This window comes from Misgurnus anguillicaudatus, chromosome 2 (assembly GCF_027580225.2).
Source record: "Misgurnus anguillicaudatus chromosome 2, ASM2758022v2, whole genome shotgun sequence".
Lineage (NCBI taxonomy): Eukaryota > Metazoa > Chordata > Actinopteri > Cypriniformes > Cobitidae > Misgurnus > Misgurnus anguillicaudatus.
Window position 1 is genome coordinate 16,397,387 of NC_073338.2, and position 24,932 is coordinate 16,422,318.

The 24,932-nt window shown below is 39.6% G+C and overlaps 1 protein-coding gene and 1 long non-coding RNA gene across 2 annotated transcripts in view; one reads left to right on the forward strand and one right to left on the reverse strand.

The window, feature by feature from the left end:
- The window catches only part of gng7 (guanine nucleotide binding protein (G protein), gamma 7), a 64,132-nt gene extending 44,904 nt beyond the window's left edge, over positions 1-19,228 (forward strand). The window contains exons 3-4 of the mRNA XM_055201700.2: positions 10,630-10,751; positions 15,690-19,228. Of these exons, the coding sequence (XP_055057675.1) occupies positions 10,671-10,751; positions 15,690-15,815 (207 nt within the window). The 5' untranslated portion in view covers positions 10,630-10,670 and the 3' untranslated portion in view covers positions 15,816-19,228. The remainder of the gene's footprint in view (positions 1-10,629; positions 10,752-15,689) is intronic.
- LOC141368934 (uncharacterized) overlaps positions 1-24,932 on the reverse strand; it is a 71,917-nt gene that overhangs the window by 41,453 nt on the left and 5,532 nt on the right. The window lies entirely within an intron of this gene.

Sequence of the window (24,932 nt, forward strand, 5' to 3'; positions counted from 1 at the left end):
TCATACGAGCAGGAAAACAGTGCTATTTTTGGTAATGGACACATCGGCTTAGAATCCCCTAAATAATTGCAACTCACGCTTACTGGAAGCAGCAATGCACCCCTTAGGAGTTCCCCAGTTTCGCCTGCATGACTTCCTGTGCCCTTATAAGGAAGCGGATGGAGGAGGAAGTCAGCTATTGAATCCGGTTAGTCACTTTCTTCCCTTTTTGCTTGTTTACCGGCCCGATGACAATGGTTCATTACTATGCACCTGCCTATGACTTGCACCTCAAAGGCTTTGATGGCGTCCACGTGCACGCACATCAAACGGGATCCACGTGTTTGCACGAGTTACCCACGGAGCAACGCATTTTCCTGTTTACAGACTCTCTCTCTCTCGAATACAAAAGGTCTCATAAGCCCATGCAATCCGGTAGCTTGTGAATCATAAAAAAGACTGTTATAGTGTCTGTCTGTTCTCAGAATAGCTGGAGGCCAAGAGATTATACTTTTTCTTGTTCCTTTGCAGATACTTATCAGGGTTTTCACCTTCCTGAGCACGTTCACGTAGACTCTCTCACAGTTTTTCTAGATCCGGTTGGCATGCAAGATAATCGGTTCGTCATCGCAGCAAACTCAACACTGCTTTATCGTGTTTGCAACTCAGGTTTCTTTTCTTTCTTTTGCATGCTTTCACACATCCGTGATGTAAAAAATGTCACCCGTGAGGTGGATCCGGAGAGGGTGCGTCTGTCTCCCACACATACTCTCTGTTTTGACTAGATGCACTTCCTGACCTCAGGCTCCTGTCGCCCTCATCCCAGACGCTGTAGGGACAGGTTACGGTTCATTGTTTTCCCTCCTCCCCCCCAAAATGCCACGCATTTTAACCTTACCTTGCCCTCTTCTGCAGAATTTACAAAAAGATGTCACCCCCCCCCAAAAAAAAAAATTGTGCTTTTGGACATTAACAGCCATCTTTGGGGAGGTTGTGTATATATAGCCAAGGTTCTTATTTGAATATTGCATAAACTGTTGAAAGTTACAAGTTAAATAATGATAAAAAAAATAAAACTTGTTAACTGGTTTTGCATGCATCAAGATCAACCTGCTCTTGCACTCTTTCAATTGTGTCCATTTGGTTTCTTCCGATGAATGGGAATATTTCATCCGCATTATCTCCAGGCGTGCGTTGGTTTCTGCACAATAATAGGTTCTTTTATGAAAGTAAGTTTGCCATTGTATGTTGTTTGCGTTAAAAGTATTTGGGCTTACAGTGCTTGTGAAAACAGAATTTCTAGTTTTCACAATAGTTTGTTGTAGTCTGAGACACAAATTGCATTGGACGACATTCCAGCAATTCCTCTGACTATTTAAACAAATGCCTTCCCGAGCATTTATTCGCTGCTGCAGCATAATTTAAAGGTATTATCATAAAGTGCCTTGACTAAAGCAATTCATACAAAGACTTTCATAAACTCCTCTTTTGTCCGCCCAACTGTCAAACTAGTTTTTAACAGGGTGTTGTTGGTACCACCGAGTGATACACACACAGGCAATGTCAGCTCCACCTGTCTGATCAAACGCTTTGCTGGGGTGTTGGCGATATTGGACCTGTCCCCATTGCAAGAATGCAGTAATGTAACAAAGAAATTATTCAGACCGTACATTATTATTAAAAAGAAAGAGAAAATTGTTGATTTTCTACACAACGCACGTGCAAACCAGAAATGCATCAGTAAGAGCCTGCAGGGCTGACATTGTATATGCCCGACCAAACAATTTCCTCCCACTACGGTCATTTGTCCCTCACCAGGAATGCTGGCTGTCTGGTCATGAGACTGTCTGTGCTTTTGTCTCACTATACATGTGCTGGTCACATCAGACACATGCTTACATTTCGGAGACCCCGCTGCTCACATGCAGTCACACTCTCCGTCACATGATCCCATGAATATTTCCTTTTTTCCTTCCTTTCCCCTCATTTCCCTCCCTCTTCTTGCAAGTGGCTGATATCCTGGAAGATCCTGTAAGCCGAGGAAAACATTTCTGACATTTGGGTTGGCAGCTGATCAAGCAGTTTGTGTTTTCGGTTTCTGATTCCTGTAAGGAAGCCATTGAGCAAGCTTATTAAATACAGGGGAGGTGTAGGGAACAGTAACAGGTTGTTTGTTATATAAAAGCAGTTTCACATTTGGTAAAGGAATATTAGCAAGGCTGCAGCTTTGCGCAGACCACAATATTCACACATTCTTCTTATTTTTTTGCATGGCCACCGGTTGTCGGACCGTTGGAGCCAAATTCCTCCGTTTTCCCTCTTTACCCCCTCCTTCCTCTCAATCCTTGTTCAAAACAGTCATATACGGTCTTTCCCGCTGAGCGCTCCGCCTGAGCTCAAAGGGCGGCAGTGTGGAAACTTCTGGAGGCTGATGAGATGACTAAACAAGCCGGCACTTTGCCATCAGGTGTCCGTTAGAGGAGTGTTTTGATTTAATGCCACATTGTGGCGCTTATTGGAAAGCTGGCGGGTGCTACCGCCATAACTTTGAACTAAGAAATTAGAGAGCCTGCCTGCAAAGCTGTGCAAATCCAGACTGTGACCGCACAAGGCTTACAGTCGGAGGTGACATACTGCAGAATCTGCATGCTTCACATTCTCACTTGACCAGTGTTTACACGCTAAATCCTGGATTTATCATTGCGGATGTTTTATGGGAATACCAAAATAGAATTAAAGTTATACAGATGTATTTTTGTTGTCCATTAGTTGTATTAGGTATATTTACAATATACACTGGCCTCTAAAATATAGTATACTCTGACTCTAAACTATGTGGATATTTGGCATGAGTTGGTACTGGTTGGTATTTAAATTTATTTATTAAAGGGATACTTCACCGATTTAGCATTCAGCTTTGTATCTGTAGAAACCCGGCAGTATTACTGAATGACCATGTTTCCCTCCATCATTTCCCCCTGAGAGGAGAGATATCTGCATTTTTGTTCTGCAAAAAAGTCCTCCGATGATGCAAAAATCGTCATATTACATCATCGGAGGACTTTTTTGCAGAACCAAAATGCAGATATCTCTCCTCTCAGGGGGAAATGAGGGAGGGAAACATGGTCATTCAGTAATACTGCCGGGTTTCTACAGATACAAAGCTGAATGCTAAATCGGTGAAGTATCCCTTTAAGTTAGTTATAGAAACATAGTGAAGAGGTTTGTTAATATGGAAATTGTAAACCACTTGTTGTTAAACATTAATAGTCTTTATCTGATAACATTTGTTTGCAGGTGCCAGTTTGATGTTTGTTTTAAATAAATTAATAAATTTTTGTACTGTAGTAATTAGGGATGGGAATCGAGAACCGGTTCTACTTAAGAACCGGTTCCCAGTGAATCGATTCCTTTGAACCGTAAGCATGCCTGCCTAACGATTCCTCTTATCGGTTCCGCTCGCGCTCGTTGCAAATGTGTCATGACGTCACACACACGCTGTGTTGTTTTGGTTTAGAACGCAGCAAACATTGCATCGGGGCAGAACGATCCAAAGTTTGGTTATATTTAGTGGTGGGCAGAGCGAGGCTTCGCGAAACACTGAAACAGTTGAATCAGTAACTTATATTTCACGCGAACATACGACAATACGGTCGCGTTGCAGGAGGTTGCAGGACTGTCGCGTGTTTGATACACTATTACACAATAACAGCAGCGAGTCAAACACCAGCGGAGCTAACGGGACGTCATCTGTTATTAATGCAGAAGGTAATGTGTTAATGTTAATGTGAGCGCCATTTCATTATGTAAACTTTTACTATACGGATAATCTCCGTTGTCATGGTCCATCAAATTGATGACGGCCAGAGTCTGGCTGTCTCTCACACTGGCTCAGAGAGAGGCTGCAGAAAGTATCTCTCGTGCACCTAAAATGACCGAGGCGAGGATAAACACATTTCACCGAGCAGTAGAGGCGAACACTACTTAAGTATTTCTACTTAAAAGTACATTTTCAAGTATTTGTATTTTATCAGTGTTTTTGTATGTTTTTGAAAACATACATTCCAAAGCATATTATCTTAATTTTAACTCCACTACATTTCATAATTTCAAGTTTTTGGTTTATATTTAATATTTAAGTACATTATAAATCTAGTAATGTTTTTTACTTTTACTTAAGTAAAAAGTACTTTTACTCAAGAAAAGTAAAAGTACACAATTTTTATGTAATTATGTATTCAATCAATTTTAATATGCAATATAAATAAACAGTATGATTCTATGCTTTAGAATGTAGTGAACATTTTTTAGTAAAGTAATTTTTTCCCAAGACAACACTCTGATAAAGCACAGATGCTTGGAAAATGAAACTAAAATACTCAAGTAGTGTCCACCTCTGCCGAGCAGTGACTAAGTTTGTGGTAAAGGGTTTGCATCCGTTTGCCACAGTAGATGCATCTGCATTTCGGTAGGTTAATTTGCTGTATTTTGTCCAGCATCATGTCTTTAAAAGAAAATAACAAATGCATGCATGAACAAAAGTTGCATGTTTTATGTCAGTCTAGTTCTGTTTTATTAATTCCTAGTCCGATCACATATTTACTGGTTGAGAAACACTGCCCTAGGCTATAGGTCCCTTACTTTAAGAAGTAGCTCACCTACTTTTAAGTTGGTTCTGAGGTTGCTACACATAATTTGTGTATACTCTGTTCTGTGTCTTCTGAACAGATATTAAAGCGAGTTAATACAAACATACAAATTTGTGCTTATTCCCTCACCCAATGAGAATCGAAAAGAGAATCGATAAGGAATCGGATCGATAAGCAACATCGATAATGGAATCGGAATCGTTAAATTCTTATCAATTCCCATCCCTAGTAGTAATAGACTGATATATTGCATTTGGCGATATCAGATTTTTTTTCTGTTCAATCCACCAATAAACTTTAATGTTCCTTAAAAAAATGAAAAGACACTCGAATCTAAAGCCGAAGTCTGACAGACACAGATCACTTTTTACTCCACTTTTTACTTTTTGTTACATTGGCTATGTGTACATGCACAAAATGTTGTCAGTCTGACTAAATTTAATTTGATTGAAGGTTACGACAATACAGTTTACACGCACCCTAAACATTGCAATCTGATTAAATTGTTTGTTTACATGTATATTCTATAGAATCCGAACCGAACGTCTGCGCAAGCGCACAGCCAGGGTTGCCAGCTTCAAAACCATCCCAAATTAACATTTAAAATTAGCCCAAAAGGATCCCAATGACTATTCACAGTCCAAATACCAATAACTAAGGAACAAATTATTTTTTATTCTTTAACCCGCAGAAAAAAAAACAACCCACAGAGACATTTTAAACAGTAGCCCTGTAATTCTGAACTCAAAAAGAGCAGAGGACTTGGCAACGCCACCCAGCGCACAGCATCTATCGTCGAATTCACGCTTTATCTCTGGATAAATGTAATAAAGTTGAGTTGAAGAAAGTTGTTCTTAAAAAGTTTTCAATTATATATGCGATAAAAACACAATTTTCAAAAGGCACAACACTATTTTATTGCTTATGTAGCCTAATTTTATGAAAGTACACATAAACACTATACAATGTACAGCGCGTGACCCCATTACCTTAATAATGTTTTGCCAATGCCTTGCTATTGCATGTTTCTGTGACAAGAGTTATGTTATGCGTAAATAAGAGGTAAATATAAGACATGAACTTGAGCACAAATATTCTCCACATGTGCACAATGTATTTTTGTATCCGATTGAGAAAATACAACAATTTACGCGTTTACATGAGTACTTTTCTCCTGATGATCGGATCATAGATCGCACTACATCACCCCTTTCAATACGATCGAAATTTCGTATTAATTAAGGTGTTTACATGAAGACTTTTCAATACAATTGAGCCATCAATACGATTTTGCACAGCAAAGTCTTATTCAAACAGTACCATGAAGTGTCCGCAGTATGTATGTCTGAGACTGTACTCCAAAAATAACAACCTCATAGTTTGTTTGTGCAAAAACTTTATGATGACGTCAACTTACGTGTAAGGGATAAGTGCCCTCTAGCATTACAGTTTTTGCGTTATATGTCAGATTAGACACATTTTATTTTCTGCAATGCAAACCTTGTGAGCTGAACCCATACAATCACTTTTTATGAAGAAATCAGATCTCATTCAAACATAAACCGGAACGTAACAGCATGACACAATTTGCCATTAGCGCTTCACATTCTCACAACTGGTCACGAGACACATGAGAGCCAATGGTATTTCACAATCACAGATGACGTATCATCACTGCTTCTGGCGGCAGTTTCTAAACGAGTACACCGGATCTGATATTTACAGCGGAAAAATCACTTTTGTGTCTTTTTTTCACATAAATCAACCTTTTGACCTCTGTACACTTGGAATATTTTAAGTACATTTAAAAAAAGTAGTGACTGTTTTGTATGCTGTGTTTTATATCATATAATAAATAAATTATGTAATATATAATTTAATACCCTAATATATTAAGTATCACCTGCTGCTGGTAGAGGTGCTAAGTTATGGGGCTTTTCTATTGCATAGTACCCCACGGTTTGGGTCAGCTTACTTTTGGGGGCTTTTCCACTGGTTGCAGTACGTAGTACCCAATACTTTTTTTTTAGTACCACCTCAGCTGGGGTTCCAAGCGACCCAAGCTGATACCAAAACATGACGCGAAGACACTGTAGATCACTGATTGGCCTGAGAGAATCAGCGTCATCGCTATAATGTAATAGATTAGCTTTACCTTCATGCTAGCTTGCGCTGTCTCGTGTAAACCTGTTGTCATCTGTGCTTTGCTGTAAGTTCCCAAACTCCCTTTTAGCGATGAAAAACATCAATAGGGTGTGAATCAGGAACACCATAAAAGATTTTTTTCCAGACTTGCAGTGTGTGGCGGCACATTCGCGACGTGCACGTCCACATATATGCTTAAATGCGACTTAAATGAGGCTCAGCGGAGCGAGTCGACTGACGCCACAGGTGTTTGTACAGAAATCCTCATGTGAGACAGAGGTAGGGATAAACACGATGTGCATACATCTATTTGTGGTGGTCAAATAAATGAATGTATGGGAATGTACAACGCCGGTCTCACTTGTATAATGTCACAGCAGTAGGCAGCGCAAATATAACAACACGCCTATAATCCCTCTCAATCCAAAGTGTTACTGAACTTGATGGAAAAGCTAACCAAGCCAAAGTGAGGTGAGGTGAGCTGACCCGACCTGACCTAAACCAAACCGTGGGGTACTATGCAATGGAAAAGTGGCATTAGTAAACACATCTGTTGGTCGTATTTGGGTGAATGGTCAAACGACCAAAACAATCAAAATATGAGTGGGAGGATAGGTTGGTATGTCTTGTAAATATTTTTTAAGTACTTAAATACTTCTAAAATGTTTATTTAGTTTCACCAATTTTCTGTTTGTTTCTCATTAACTGTAACATTTGTCTTACATCAGACTGGTCCGAATTGCTTTTTCAATATTGGTATCGGCATCGTCCATAAAAAACACATGGGTCGACTGATACAATTATTTTTGCATTCAGTCAGTTACATTTATGGCATTCTCGTAAACAGTATGCAACTGTTAATGGTGCTTAAAACAGATCACAAGCAATGAAGGGTGGGGTGCAGTTTTTTAATGAAGGAAAAACGGCCACTCGCCCCCTCCCCACCTTTTCCTAACTTGAGCAGAGTTTTACAGAGCGGAGAAAGAGATGCCTGTTTAGGAAACGCTGCAAACCGCGCAGTTATGCGAATAAGGAGTGTGTGCTATTGCACGTGAGTCTGTTTCCAGCTCATAGAGAGTGAATGAGGAGTGCTTCTGTGTTAGTCATGGGCAATGGTTTATAATCCTCATTCCTCACTGACTTTAAGGAAACAACAAAAATTTAGAACTTAATGTGCTTGGGCATAGCCTAGCCCTCTTTAATTTTACCCACTTGAAGCTCAATCTGTTTCTCAGTAGGTACCCAGATAGCATGCAACCATTGAAACAGTGTAAAAAAATAGTTGATTTGTCAATGTTAATACAATTGAATCAATATTGCACCCTCCATTAATTTTGAAAAAAATATAGAATTTTCAACAAACCACCATTATTGTGATTAGTGTTTGCTTTAGTTGGGCCCTTGACTCTTGTGTTTTAATGTTAAGTTTTCTTTGGCTGTTGAAGCAGTGTTTAAAAATACATCTGCTATTGCAAAAAAAAGATCTAATGTCATCAAGTAGTTTAATTCTTATAGATATAACTAAATAATATTCATGAAATACTGTTAAAGATGTGTAAGATAGTGATGGGTCGTTCTCGAACGAGCCGCTCTAAGAGCTGATTCTTTGTAGCGAACGAGCAGAGCCGAATCTTCAGACGCAGGCAGGGGTGGGACTGTAAGAGCCGGCTCTTCTAAGGGAGCCGAGCCAGAAGAGCCGAATCTATGAAAAGAGCGGACTGCCATCACTAAAATGTAGAGCCGGAGCTTAAGCCGAAAGAGCCGAATCTAGGGAAAGAGCCAGACTGCCCATCACTAGTGTAAAAAACGGATACTACAGTACTAGTTGGAAGCAGTGTCATGAAGTCTATGAAGCTCATCAATGATGACGATCAACAAAAGAAAGCTTCATGCTGCAATGCATGCTGGGTATCATCATAGTACTAAACTAATTTATGACTCCCAGCATGCATTACAGTTGATTGTTTTATCTGAATTTGTTTGATTATTGTCACATTGTTGAGAATTGTAGGATGAGTAATGATGTCTGAATGTGTCAGCATTTTTTCTGTTTATCTTGTTACAGTGGATTTACAACCCAGAACAATTATAATGGTCAAAAATGGATCAACATAATCATGTAAAGCATCTTAATTTTATATCATCTTGACATCTTCACAAAAAGCAATTGTTTCAACTTAACTTTGAAGCATGTCTTTCTTTTCCAACACACATGCGTTTCTACATAAACACATACAAACACTAACTTAGTGAATGTCAAGAGTCGAAAACCCAACTAAAGCCAACACTGATCACAATAATGGTGGTTTGTTAAAATTTCAATATTTTTTTCAATATTAATGGAGGGTGCAAACCTGATATTGATTCAATGCAATAAACATTGACAAATCAACTGTTTACATTGTTTCAATGGTTGCATGCTATCTGGGGAGAGCGTGCTGCTTGCAACACCAATGCTGTAGGTTCAACCCCAGCAAACAAATTGTGAAACTTTAATGCACAAGTAAACTGCAAATGAGAAGATAAGTGCATCATAATGAATTGCATAAAACCAAAGATTCTGCAGATGTCTTGCATTAAGACGTCTCTCACTTAGCACTCATGGTTTGCAGTGAATAGGGTTATAGTCAACGGGCTACTTGGAGCCTACATGGTGCACGCTATGGCTCCATATATTCAAACCTTGTTCCTGAATGTTTTCCTGTGCGGGTTTTCTTTAAAAAAGGAAGATGTGGTTGGAAAGAACTGCAGACTTCTTCCTTCATAAGAACCGTATGTTTAAATGAATATATCAATGTGCTCCAGATCACCGCAGTTATATGCCGGTTCACTGTGCCCATTTCCTGAAACGCGGCGTGCCGTGAAAGAGGCCGTGTGTTTGCAGAGAGAAGACAAAGCCCAGGCACTAAGCAACGTGTGTGTAGCACTATAAGACCCTTCTAGGAAAGTCCTGGAAAGCCAGGGGTGCAGCAGTGATTTAAGAGTGCGTGTGGAGAGCAAGAGGGTGGTTGGATGAGGAGCGTGTTTGTGTCGAAAAAGAATGAAACCTTTCATTGCCTCCAGCGTTTCCTCTGTGTCTGCGGTTACTTTGATACACGCCTCTCGGTGGGTGTCCTGTTATTAACATTTACATCTTGGCGCAAGTGCTTCTTAAAATGACCTCTTGGTGTACGTGTGCAAAGGGCTTGTGTACGACTGCATTCAGAACTGTTTAGATGAACCCAAGATAACTTCTGCCTGTATTGTTACCTCAGGCGAGGTTTCCAAAGCAGCACTGCGAACTTGTCAGCACTAGACAAGATGTTTGTGGACGGGTTTCGTTCATGGCTGATTTTGCTCCCAACTAAACCATCATGTTGGAAATCATCCCGCCCTTTATAATTTTATTACTCGTCCTTGTTGTTGAAGGGTTGCATCCCTTTGTTTCCCTGACACATTCAGCTTTTTAGCTGTTCAGAACACTCCCTCCTAAAACAAGGAGGGAGAAAATATGTCTTCAGACGACAACCGCACCTGTTTTCAGTTGTAGTATTTGACTGATTGATGGGTTTTCTGGACTGGGTGGTCTAGACTGAAGTTGTGGGTCACTGTGTAGTCAAAAATGTGTGTCAGACCATTTCAATGATACATTTCTTTACCAAGCCAAGCAAGTTTTTCAGAGAAATATTTAGCATTTTTACTCCTTGCACGTGTAGTTTTGAGGCTTTTCGTAAAGCCCACCCAAAAGCATGCACTGTGCAGTGCGTTCAAAGGGAGCTGCCAACAAGTAGTATTTTATCTCATGGATTTATCAGAATGCGGCACATGCTTAAAATTCTGTCTGGGTTTTAACCCTATTGCATCTTTTTTGTTTTAGATTTTTCTCCTTTTTCCTGGCGCGATAACCGATGGCAGAGAATGTCGACAACTAATAACATAGCGCAGGCCAGGAAGTTGGTGGAGCAGCTGAGGATCGAGGCCGGCTTCGAACGTATCAAGGTATGTGACACCAGATTCTTCCCTTCACAAGCATGCATCTCTGCATAGTTTCATTTTGCAGAGATGACCTGCTGACTATATATTACGGGGTAGTTTCCCGGACAGGGTTTAGATTAATCTAGGACTAGACCTTAGTTATATTGGGACATTTAAGTAGTTTTTACAAACAAAACCTTACAAAAAACAATTCTGGTGTGCATCTTGAGACAAAACAGTGGCACTGATATATGTAATGAAACTTACGAAATGTTTTTAAATTAAGGCAGCTCATGCATGCTATTTAGTCTGGGACTAGGATAAGCCCTGTCCGGGAAACAGCCCCCCCAAGTATTTTATTATATGGCTACTTGCATAAATGCACGTGCAGTATATTGATTCAGGTTTAAATTCCTATATATTAGTGGCGAAAAATAATGACCAACTTTGAAAAATGTACATCTTTATCAATATTTTATTAAAGATGCATTAAACATTTTGTATGCATGTTGCATTGGGGTGTTTGGAGAATAAACTAAAGCTCAGCTTTGAGATTAATTTAAGAAGGGTTTGCAAAAAATGAGAGTTATGAAGACAAATTATTACCACAAAAGAGGGTCTCCAAAAAATTAACAGATTAAATTAAATGTATGCTTTACTACCCGTGAGCTTTTTGTTTTTCTAAGCGTTTTAATGTTTGAATCAAACCCAGATTCCCTAATATGCTGTAGTTTGCCTTTTTGCCTAATTACTCGGTCCAATAAATACCTTTTACGAGATTGCAGTAACATGTAATTAAAGGGGAATGAGATAAAGCATATTTTGCGTGCTTTCCAAGGGAGGGCTCTAAATATTAGCTCGAACCCAGAGTACCCCCCCCCCCCTTTAATGGGATAGACGTACCAGCAGAGAGTGAGGGTGGAGGAGGGATTCTGCAAAAAAAGGTCACGGGACAGAGGTGAGGGACGACCATATATTCACGCTGATTGGTTGAGGACAATGCTCCTCCCGAACTTGGTTAAATAAACGAAGTTTAGTTTTTTGTCCATTTTGTACCATATGCCTCATATTTGGTTTAATCTAATCTGAGCGGCATTAAAGGTACACTCCACTTTTTTTTTTAAAAATTGCTCATTTTCCAGCTCCCCTAGATTTAAACATCTGATTTTTACCGTTTTGGAATCCATTCAGCTGATCTCCGGGTTTGGCGGTAGCACTTTTAGCATAGCTTAGCATAATCCATTGAATCCGATTAGACCATTAGCATCACACTAAAAAATAACCAAAGAGTTTCGATATTTTTCCCATTTAAAACTTGATTCTTCTGTAGTTACATCGTGTACTAAGACCAACAGAAAATTAACAGTTGTGATTTTCTAGGCAGATATGGCTAGAAACTATACTCTCATTCTGGCGTAATAATCAAGAACTTTGCTGCCGTAACATGGCTGCAGCAGGCGTAGTGATATTACGCACTAGCCGAAAATAGTCCCCTGCTATTGAAAGTAAACCAAAGGCACTATTTTCGAGATGGTCCTCACTGTAGAACATGACATTTAGATCCAACTCCTCCCACTTTATATACTTCGCTCCCCCAAATGAACCAGTATATTTGCAGCCTGCAATTAGTTGCAACCTGTGGTCGCCAAAGCTTGCTCTTATCAATTTAAGTCTACATTTGATCAATAATGTAGTCAAGAAAGATTTATAATTTAGTAAGTAATGATCACAGTTAGGTGTAAGGGGAGGTAATAAGGCATAAGAAAAAAATTTGTTTGGTTCCGGTTTCCGACCGACCCTGCCAATTTATGTGCGACCCAAATTTATTTTATGAGCTTGGGGAAGAAATAATACACATTAAATAAATACACAAAAACTTTGAGGCGAACTATAATTTACCTTTTAGTACAGCACCGTTTTTGTAAAGCACGCGATGCAACGTCCTCTACCAATGCTAAAAACAAGGCAGCTATGCGGTCGTTAACACAATCGTTCACACATCGTTGTCGTCACTTACAAAAGCACTGGTAACTTTTGGTGTGCATTCGAGATGCTTTTTCGTGCACAGCAACGTAATCTTTTGCCGCCGCCGAAAGTTGTAACTTACAGACCAAAAAAGACGAGCTGAACAACGATATGCAAGTGGGCTTCTCTCTTCCAGAGAGGACAAACCAAGGCTCATTTTTGCGGTCAGAAAGTGAATTATAATATTTGAATTTATGGTATTATGACCAGGGCTTGGCATTAACACCCGCCAAATGCGGGTAGATTTCGGCCGTGGCGGGTAAGACAGCCAATCCCACTAGCCACTTTGCCAGGTTGAATATAATTTTTTAATTGTAGTTTTCTTAAAAGTTATGCGAAATGGTAAACAATACGCAATGTGACAACTTCCATGAGCACTCTGCACCCAGCGCAACGCAAAGAGACCGTTTGTTGAGAGACGCGCACGCGATCAGCGGGGCGTTGCGGACCAAAGCGTCACCTTCCAGAGAGCGCGCAAGAGCTGATGGATTTGCGAATGCACAAGAGGACGCAGTCTGAGCGAATACACACTTCGGGAAAGATAAAACAATTGCATGGAAGTGATTGATTAGATATAAATTGCGTGCAAACTCTCAGGGCAAGAGCGAAGAGAAATTCAGCGCATACCTGAATGCACACGAAATCAAAGAAAACCCGCCAGCTGAGAGGTTTGCGCATCATTTTAATGTTACAATAATGCCCTCTCAACATTTGTCATTAAAAAGTCTTAAATCACTTTTATCAGTAACCATGATCAAGCTTATAAAATACAAATGCATAAACTAGCTGACAGTAAAATTAATGTACATTTCTTGACAGTATTTACTGCTGTTGTTAATAAATATTTAAAGTGGTTGTCGATGGTTTTTGTGTTTATCTTTTCAGTTTAGAATTAGTGTTTCTTCTACACCCCTGCTCTACTTTTAGTATATTCATTCAAAGTTAATCTATTTATGCCTTACTTACTAGCATGTTTTTCATGCACCTAAATATATGATATGATCTATACTGATATACCAGCTATATACCAGCTAATAAATGTTGTCTTAATTTGGGTAGTCAGACTGCATTTGAAATTCAGTCTGCATCTAATTTAGCAAGTAAATTTTTTGAATTAAAGTCATTTTAGGACGCCAAAGTCAAGTTTAATCATATAAAATTGATTTTACCAGCAACAAAAATTTGGCCAGTGAAAATGCTGAGTGGCTAGTAACTTTGAAAAACTAGCCACTTTGGCTGGTGAGCAAAAAAGTTAATGTCAAATCCTGATTATGACAAAAGAGATAATCCGTGGAGACGTGCTGCGCTGCGTGAGACAAACACGCAATATAGCCAACGTCACCTCATATATCCGCTATTCAATTTAAAAATGTAACAATTTCCTACCTATCCCTTGCTGACACTGAAAAAAAAAAATAAATAAAATTAAATCCCTACCGACACATCACCTAAACTGACAACCAACCAGAACCAAACTTATTTTTTTTTTATGCCTAAGGGACATGTTTCTGACAGGGTGATATCATTGAAGGGATTTATGTGCGACCCGGTTAGATGTACATTATCCCACTTATTACACGGCTATTTCTATACGGGTAAATATAAAAACATAATTTTATTTAATATATTTTATTAGCACATTTGCAAAAGTGAAAAGTAAACCTTCTGCGAGGGAAACCTGTTTCCTAATGGCTGTAAGCAAAAACGCGTTAAAAAACAAGTTTATAGTCCATACAAGATAAACATAAAATGTATTAATTTCTTAATAACATGCCATATATGTTAATAATTATGCATATTTATACTGTATACATTCATAGATATTACACTGCATGTGGTAAGATTACTCGTAGTGCCCGAAATGTTTTACTCCAAAACATTATAGCAAAAAACCCTACATTTCACCTTAAAGGCACTAGTTTTATTGTAGTCATAAGTAAAGTTTGTTTTTCCATCAAAAGAATAACTTAATTTAGTTACGATTCAATGCGGAAATGGTAACGCAACAACAAATGTATGACGTTGTGGTAAAACTGTCGACCAATCAAAATGCAGTGGGAAGAGATCTCTGGACCTGGATTTGGATCCAACCCCGCCCCCTGGATGTTGTGTTTTGCAGTGAGGCGCTACTGCTATTTTCGGGCAGTGCGCAATATCACTACGCCTCCTCCAACCATGTTATGGCAGCAAAGTTCTTGATTTTTATGCCAGAATGAGAGTATAGTTCATAGCCATATCTGCCTAGACAATCACAACTTTTAATTTTCTGTCTGTCTTAGTACACGATGTAACTACAGAAGAGTCAAGTTTTAAATAGGAAAAATATCCAAACTCTTTGGTTATTTTTGAGCGTAATGCTAATGGTCTAATCAGATTCAATGAATTATGCTATGCTAAAAGCGGTACCGCCAGACCCAGAGATCAGCTGAATGGATTCCAAAATGGTAAAAATCAAAGAGTGTCCCTTTAAAAGCAAATATTGTATAAATCTTCTCCCAGACATCATTTTTGGCCACTACTGTATACAGGTGATCATAATTGCAAAAGGTAGATTTGGTGTCATTATTTTTCTGCTTTTTTGGTTAGATTTTTTATAATTTCAGTCATACACAGCGTTTCTCTCTCTCTCTCTCTCTCTCTCTCTCTCACACACACACACACACACACACACACACACACACACACACACACACACACACACACACACACACACACACACACACACACACACACACACGTAGTGTTGAGCTGTAGTGCTCATACAGGCAAAGCGAGTACAAATCCAGCTTGCACCACTTCCCCTAACTCTATTCACAATTTCCTGTCTTTTCTCTGCTCTCACTGTAAATGAATGCAGCAAAAGTCCAAAATTACAAAAACTAAAGATGAAATTCTGCATCTCCACCCATTCTACATTTTCTCTCTGTTTTTCCTCAGGTGTCAAAAGCTGCCGCAGACCTCATGAGTTATTGCGAGCAGCACGCCCGCAGCGATCCTCTGCTGGTCGGGGTTCCCACCTCAGAGAATCCCTTCAAAGACAAGAAGCCTTGCATCATTCTATAGCCACTCTCTCTCTCTCCTCCAGCTATCTCAGTCCCGACAGCGCCCATCCCCGGTCAATGGGCAATTCAGTCCAACACTTCTTTTATCTGGAATCCACAGTATTCTCCAGAAAATAAATGCCACACTTCTGTCAGTAAAAAAGAAAGGGGGCAATATCTGAACACCTAGCGTCATGTAGCCGGGCGTTGAGTGCATCTATATGAATGAATGTACGCACGCGTGCGTAGTGCGACCCTCATGTCGACATTCATGCATATAGACTCGCCCAACAGGAAGTGGCAGATTCGAAACTATTTCATAAGATTATACAGTGCTCGAGAGACTGAGAGATGCTCCAGCATGTTTTTCAGTGCAGCGAACGGTGACCTTATTACCATAGGTGATGGAGGTGAGTGAAGTGAGACAGTCACGGTAATGTCGACTGACTAGCTGGCTAGCCCAGTCACACTGTGGTAAACGGTTGTTCAGTGTTAACCCTGCATTGTCAAGTTAGATCTGCAAACTAGATTTGTACGGCCAAAATTGAATCCAGGTATGCTTACCTTTATCGAAACGGCACATTTCACGTTTTACAAAGGGATTCACGACATCAAACCAGAGTTGCCAATATTTTTACGTTTTCTTTCTGGTCCATTTGTGAGCTGTAGTTTTTCTTTTTACATGAATAAAACACGCATTTATTACTTTTTTCTAATCTTTATACTATACTTCAAAATCCTCAGACACTTAGTTATAAAGGAATAATTTTATATAGCGCAGAGAAAAAAACTAACTGTTAACGCTTTCCCGGCCTCCTTAAAATACGATTCTGTATAAATAAATATAATAAAAAAAAATAAAAACTGTTTGGATGCAGTCATGGTCAAATGTGACCCCCAAAATTTAGTGTAAGTATATAAGATCCTAATAGCAGAGGCTTGGACCCGCCCCATTAGATTTTAGTCATTTTAAAATGTATAATCGTCCGACCCCCCGCTAATCCTTTTCTTTAAAACCAAACTTGATTGTAAAATCCACATAGAAGGTAAACGTGTACAAACTTTCTTTTGGATATGTTCAGAGGTGTTGACTTTGAGAATAGCTGTTTGGATTTGTTTGTTCCGATTTCTTCTTTCTATGGAAACATGGAATCTGGTCATTTAGTATGATACTGTACAGTGTTTGATAACTAAAGCGCATTCATTTTTTTGTGTGGATGTTTTATCTTTTAGTAATCCTTGTGTAATATTTCTGTTTCCTCATTCATATTTAACCTTTCAGTTTGTCCTCTTCTTTAAAGCAAGGCAGTGAACGAAGAAATCGATTGCTTGCTTGTTCTCTATTAGGGAATGTGAACGGATTGTTGACACTGTACACACAATGCCTGCACGCGTAGTGATGTAAGTACTCACGGCTTTGGTACCTGTTCGATAGGCACACGTGTTGAGGTCGTCCACTGTTTGAATGGCAGGATGTTCAGTGTTATGCAACAGGTCGCTGGGCTTGGCTCTGCCTGAGAAGTCACATGCAACTTCGCAAGACGAGGGGGCAAGGTCAAACCACAACTCTGAATGTTTCATACGCACCCAGCACATGATCCACACTCGCCTGAAAGTAGTTGGAAATCAGCAGCGTGCACAACAATCCCAGAGCAGATTTATGCCGAAAGTTGAATCGACCCATTGTCCCTCTAGATGATGGAAAACAGCATTGTAGTGCAGCCAGATGGGTCTTGGGAATGGTGTGGTACTGTAACTGGACATAGAGGGGGGCTTGTGCTCTTCACAGCCCACAGGATGTTGTCATCATATTTAACGTGACTAAGACATGTTGAGTGGTCATAAGATTGGATGAGTCATACGGCAGGCCAGTGAACAACAGAGAATCTGCTCTCTATCAGTTGGCACGCCGTGGACGGAGCTTATTCCGTGACATCACTTCCTGTCAAGCGTGAGCTGATCAGCATGTTTGGCAGAACGGGACATTGTTAGGTTGAAGTTGGTTTTGATCATAGGCTAGCACAGATGTTGGCTTCTTGATGAAGTACGAAAATGGTACTGAAGCGGTCACTGGGGCAGTATCTTAAAGGTCCTAATATGTACTGTTTAGGTACAGATATGTACCTTTGATGTACTAATATGCAGCCTATAGGCACAAAGGTGTACTTTTATGAAAGGGCCAGTCCCAGCGACAGCTTTTGTACATTGAAAGAGTTTTCTTGCAACTGATAAGATACTTTGGGAAAGAACAAAATGCACCGTATTGTATAACGAAGGGTTGTAATTAAATATATTAAAGTATTATATTTGAAACTTACTCACTTCTCCATTGCTAACCACATTACTAAAGGCCAGCGTATGGTCCACTTTTTACGCGTACGTGAGGATCCGCGTACAGTACGCGTGGCACAATTTTCGTCATCAGAAGAGTGCGCGCGTACTGCATGCGCAACGTCGGATTGAAATGTAGGTCGTGCATGTACGTACAGGAGAATGTAGTTTGTTGCCCAGAAGATGCATTGCATTTTTTCGCAATGTGTATGCGTCCATGCGCGTACAAGTAAATGCGCGTACACGTAAAAGAACAGACTATACTCCGGGCTTAAGACACTTAGAGCAGAAGTTCACATTAGGATAAAGCCTTTCTGGAGAAGTGCATTAATAGCATATTACACAGACGTGTATTGAGGTTTGTTGGCGCTACTAAACGTTAAGTTTTAAATGAAAATATGAAGAAGCATGTTGCCAACCAAACTGTTAAACTCGCTCTACCGTGTTTGATGGTATTACACTGGAGCAAACACTGTGAAAGTCAGCTAAACTAAGTTTGCATATTAGAAATGATTTCTCCACCGTTTGACTCGCAGTTTTGGGATGCACAGTATTATTTTCCTCCTAAGTATGCACTCACCACCTGCATACGGTTATAATAATTCTCCGTATTTTAAAAAGACCCTGTAATCATTTCACTGAGTAAATGACTTGCTATGTTGTGAAATCCGATGTTTGCAACATTTTGAGCAAGGGAGCACGTCTACTTACAATTTGTGTTGCGTAATGCAAGAACATTTAAGGTGCTGAGAAGGCCATGATACCTTAACCTTGATTCCTCCATCCCAAACGTCATTTGACTTTTCACACCGTCATCGCTCCCTCATGACCATGAGAGATGACATTTAGGCTTTGTGTGGGTAAAATCTGTAGCCAGTAGATTCAATCTCAGCCTGTGCCATTTCTTTGTGTTTTTTCCTGTGTATGCATATGTATCTTTATGCCTTGATTATGAAGAAATATATCTATTTTTTGTAATTGTTCTTCTCGGATGTGCCATAAATCATGTTTTTCTTGCACACTGTTAATATTTTGTGGATATTGCTGTTTAAAAATGATGATATCGAAAAAGTAGATGAAATAAAGACAAAATGTTACTCTGCATCAATGGAATTTGTCTCGTGTCTTGCACACAGAAAATGAATTAAACTAGTTTTAGCTAAAGTCATTATTTTTTTGTGATTTGCTGTCTATAAATCATTCTACATAATGTAAAGGACATTCTGGTATATTTAATATGCTCTCCTGATTTTGCCAAGTGGTTGATGTCCTCAGGGCAACATATTGTGTTGACCCAAGGACAACATTTTTCTAAATAAAACCTAAACCCACCCCCAACCCTAACCATAACCAAACCCTAAAATCAGAGGGACATGATAAGTGAAAAACAATGGTCTAGAAACAGCTAATCCTGATTGTAAGCTTAAACTTATTTCTGAAATCTGATTGGTTGATTGAAATGTTGTCCCAGGGTCAACATAATGTTGCCCTGAGGACATCAACCACTTGGCAAAATCAGGAGAGCCTATTTAACATAGACTTTTGGATTATCGCAAAAAATAAGCTCTGTGTTTAAAGGCGGGGTCAGGGGTGCACGATTTTTTTAAAGCCAATGTTGACATTTGAAATCACCTAACCAAACATGCCCCTACCCCAATAGAATCTGGACTTTCTTTTGATAGACCCGCCCCACACATACGCTACCCAGGCAACGATGTCGGTTAGTAGACACGACCCTTACTGCTGATTGGCTACAAATGTGTTTTGGTACTCAGCCAGACTCCCTTTTCCAAAGCTTTTCTCAAAAATCGTGCACCCCACCTTTAACAAACGTTTATGACACTTGCACGTTTTGTTCAACAAGTAGGGCTGGGAAAAAAATCTATTTGATTTTAAAATTGAGTTGGTAGGTCAAATTGATTTTATATTTTGAAAAAAATCAAGTTCTTTTTAGATTTTTTTCCTCCCCCTCTGCAGTATAGCGCAGTACATACATTTTGCATTCGCCAAATCTTCCTTCAGGGTTTCCGTAGGACACTCCCTGCGGGGCAGCCCTCTGCCCCTCCCCTCTCCTGAGGGCAGCACATGCATACTCAAACAACATGGCAAAAACAGCCGGCAAAAGAGAGCTGCTCCTTCCAAAAAAATGCTCTTCGACTTCAGTCGTGTGTAGTTGGTTTGGATTTGCGTGAATTTCATGTTGATGTAATTTAATTAAATATAATAAGTATATATTTTTTTAAAATATGTGTACAGTTTGCAATTATTTTGCTATAAATGGGGGCGGGGAACAAAATCGAATCGAATCGTAAATCGAGTTTTTTATAAAAACATTTTTTTTTAGGGGAACAAATCGCCCAGACCTATCAACAAGTTATTCTTTACAGATGAACACAACTTTTATGACTGTTATATTTGTAGTAAACGCATTCACACTTCAAAATTCATTAAATTTGCATTTATTTGTGAAGATTAACTTGTTGGACAAAACGTTTAACTTTTGTTAAACACGGAGCTTATTTTTTGCAATAAAACAAAAGTCTTTGGGAAAAATTAATGGGTTTCTGGCGATTGAACCAGTGTCCCGCTAACTTCCGGGTTAGCCTACAAAAATACATCGTCTCTGCAGCACTCTATAGACTGAATAAGGTCATGTCAAAGTCTTTAAAAATCTTTAATGCTCATGATCTCATAATAAGATTATAAGACATAAACCTAGATTTCACATACAGGTCTATGCACATTTTGGGAAAGTCCAGCACATTGTGCAAACAGTGGCGGCCGGTGACTTCTTTTATTTTGAGGGCGCTCGATGCGAAGTTTGTCACAACATGTATGTAGCCCGTCATGTGTGTGGTTTGTGATTTCAAAATGTGTGTTCTGCGCGTCGAGTGATCCTACGTGTCTTGTCAAAATAGGTGCCTGCTGCAGATGCGTCTGAAGGGTTTATGATAAAAATGAGACGCTTGTGTTTGCCAGATACTTGCATAATCTCATGCGTAATCAGAGTTTACTGTTAAAGGACAAGTTCTGTATTTTTGACTTAAAGTCCAGTTTTCAGATTGTTTATGATGAAATAGAATGCTTTTGACTGAAATTTGGACATATGATGCTGGCCCGAGAATTTTCGGGTGTTTGTTCTATCACCTCCTACCTCTATAATGGCTGTATAGGTGCACTGGAACAATCCTTCCTAAAATGCATTAAACTTTCGTTTACAAAGACGTGAAACTCAGCGAGTGGTCAGGGGTGTTCACTGATATCCTCACACAAAAATCGCTGCAAAAGATACATTCGAACAGGTTTTATCGTAGTTTTTGTCCAACTCCATTGACTTGTATTAGATTTGCTATGAGGTTTGGTATTACTCCACGCCGGGAACGTTGTTTGTATTCTTGCAATTGGCAAAGGTGGATTATCGCCCCCAACTGGGCTGGAGTGTTTATTATTCAAGCTCTTAACGGAAGAATGTACGGGTGTGAGGTGTTTGGAAAAATAGGTCTACAAGTTTACAACGAATGCTAAAACACCTGTTGGAAGGGTTAGGGTTATTCATCATAAACAATCTGAAAACAGGGCTTTAAGTGTAAAATACTTGTCCTTTAAGGGAGTGTCTCGCGTGTATTTTGTGAACATGAGCATCTCTTTTATCGTAAACGGTTTTGACGCGTGTGCAGCAGGCACTTAATTTGACAAAACACGTGATGCACATGGTTCACGTGACACAACAAACACATATTTTGAAAACACACATGGCACTCCGAACACTTATTTTGAATTTGCGCCCCTCGGATGAGCAGTCACAAGCATATGCAAATGAACCCCATACATAAGCTATGAGCATCACTTGCTGGAATATTTCATGTCAAACAGTGTGCTTTTGCAGGCATACAGTGCAAAATTGTAAAAGATGTAATACTAAATTGCAGCAAACATGCATAGATTATGTCAAGGTGGTGTTTAAACTTTTCAGCTGCATGCTGACCTTTTCATAAATGAGATTGAAAAGGGCTAAATGGAGGAAAAGTGACAGTCTGAGTGTCCGGCACCGTTTTGAAAAATAGCATAAGTGAATCGGCCAATCAGCAGCCTGTAGCTGGTAAACAAACTGCAGCTGCATGTGAGTAATGTGACTGCGCTCTCATAGTATTCTGCCCTGACATGTGAGTATGCAGGGAGTGTAGTGAGAGTATGTGTACAATACACATTAAAGCGCATGGGTCGGGCCCTTCTCAGAAGAGGACAACAGAGCACAGGGTGGTACATAAAACTAAAGATGTTACATAAGTAGTGAGTGTGTGTGCATGCATTAATAACTACGGGACACAAAAATGTGTGCAAGAGGTCAAATATGGGGATATTCTCTTTACGTAAATTGACCATTTTGTTTCACCAAACATCTTTGCAAGGAGACATCTCCGAAAATTACAGCAAGGGCATGTCAGAACAAACTATAATGCTGATCTTTATTTACAAGCCACGCAGCAGGGTGGGGCGAAAAATACAAGAGGGGATTAAGGAGGACAGACGCTGTGTTTTCGTGGTGAAAAAATGACAGTGACCACAGTCAGTTGTTGTTGTTTTGCATGGTGCTAAATGTGTTAGTGTTGCTCGGGCAGAGTCACTATCATTATCACGGAGTTGCAAAGCAATGCTTAATGTCTTAAGGGATTTAGACGGAGCCGGGGCATGTGCAAGTGCATGCATGCTTTTCATTTGTTTACTACAGCCTGTGCCATGGAAGAATCGCCTGTTGGACTGAAGGACCAAAACAAAGTTTCAGACAAACAGACGATTGCATAAGTTCATATACAGTTTATCATTTATAGCACTGAATTGCATACTTAACACCTTGTGCGTCAGTAGCAAGATATTGAGTTAGAATTATTACGTGAGCTGTATAATTGCATTTAAAACAAATCAATGCATACAGTATAAAATGCAAGATAAGGGCGACAGTCACATGCAGTGCTGCACAGATGTCTCTCGCTGCCATTATTCTGTATTGTTGCCTGGCAACATCTTTCAGAACCGTTGCCATGTGTATCACCAGTAGAGATGATTCAGACTAACAGAACATACAGTACTGTATGTGTTAGAGCTCGCTACAAATACAAGGCTAATGGTGCAGTTGTACAACATGACCGAATCTTTTTGCTTGGCTTGACCTTCTGGCTGATGCTATCAGTGGCGGTAGTTTGAATGGGTTTGCGTCAGCTACTCGTGCTCAGAACGCACTGTTATCACCCTATCGGTAGATCAAAGCAGACGTTCCCAGCGCCTGTCTGTCCTGCACAAAATCTGCACAAACCAGAGAGGGAGAAAGAAAAAGATCGGACTTTCTGTCATGCCACATTCCATCTTCACCTACGGTTTCCTCTGGAAATCATGGTATGAATATTTTGCATTGTGAGTTCTGACACTCCTTCGATTCATTTTGTCTCGTGACAAAAATGTACTTTTGGCAGGCGACACGTTCCTGCCCCGGTTCCTCAGGAAGAACTACTATCTGCAACATTGCTATGGCTTTAACCAGTCATGCATTACTGAGCCATTACTAAAGGGTGGACATGGGCAGATGCTGGAACAAATGACTCTGGAATTTATATTTACTAACTGTTTCTCCCTGACTTTCCAGCGCTTGTGTTTCCAGTAGACCTTCCTCTGGTAGGCATGCAGTAAAGTCCACCCTGCATACTGATTTTTCCAATATGCCTTTAGCAAAACATGTTTTGCTTCTGTGACTGTTAAACATGCTGTGTAAATGCAATATATTTTTATAATGCAATCACTTATTAACTTTAATACAGAACAAGTATTAAATTGGGTGATGGTGCACATTATGAATGTGACCTCTGTTGTTTTTCCAAGAAAGAAAGATTAAATGCAGTGAAAATTACGGACAAGGCTTAGATTAAACCAGGATTAGGCCTAAATTAAATTTAGACATTTACCCGTTTTTACAGACAAGGCATAAGGCTTTTCCTAGACCAAGACACATGTTGGACCTGTCTCAACTGAAAATAACTTGCACTGACAGATCTTAAAATATGCCGGTGCCATTGATTTGTCTCAAGATACACACCAGTAACATCTTTTCTAAGGCATGTTTATAAGAGATGCTTAAAGGGACACTCCACTTTTTTTGAAAATATGCCAATTTTCCAGCTCTTCTAGAGTTAAACATTTGACTTTAAAAGTTTTGGAATCCATTCTGCCGCTTTTAGCATAGCTTAGCATAATCCATTGAATCTGATTAGACCATTAAAAATGGTCTATATAATATTTTTCCTATTAAAAGCTTGACTCTTCTGTAGTTACATCGTGTACCAAGACCGACGGAAAATTAAAAGTTGCGACTTTCTGAGATCTGCCCGCAAATAGTCCCTTTGGTTACTTTTAATTGCAGGGGACTATTTTCGTGCACTGCGTAATATCATTGCGCCTGCTGCAGTCATATTACAGCAGCAAAGTCCTTGATTATTACGCCAAAATGAGAGTATAATTTCTAGCCATATCTGCCTAGAAAATCACAACTTTTAATTTTCTGTCGGTCTTAGCACACGCTGTTACTACAGAAGAGTCCAGTTTTAAATAGGAAAAATATCCAAACTCTTTGTTATTTTTGAGCGCGATGCTAATGGTCCAATCAGACTCAATGGACTATGCTAAGCTATGCTAAAAGTGCTAGCACCAGACCCAGAAATCAGCTGAATAGGTTCCAAAACGGTAAAAATCAAATGTTTAACTCTAGGGGAGCTGGAAAATGAGCATATATTCAAAAAAAGTGGAGTGTCCCTTTAAACAT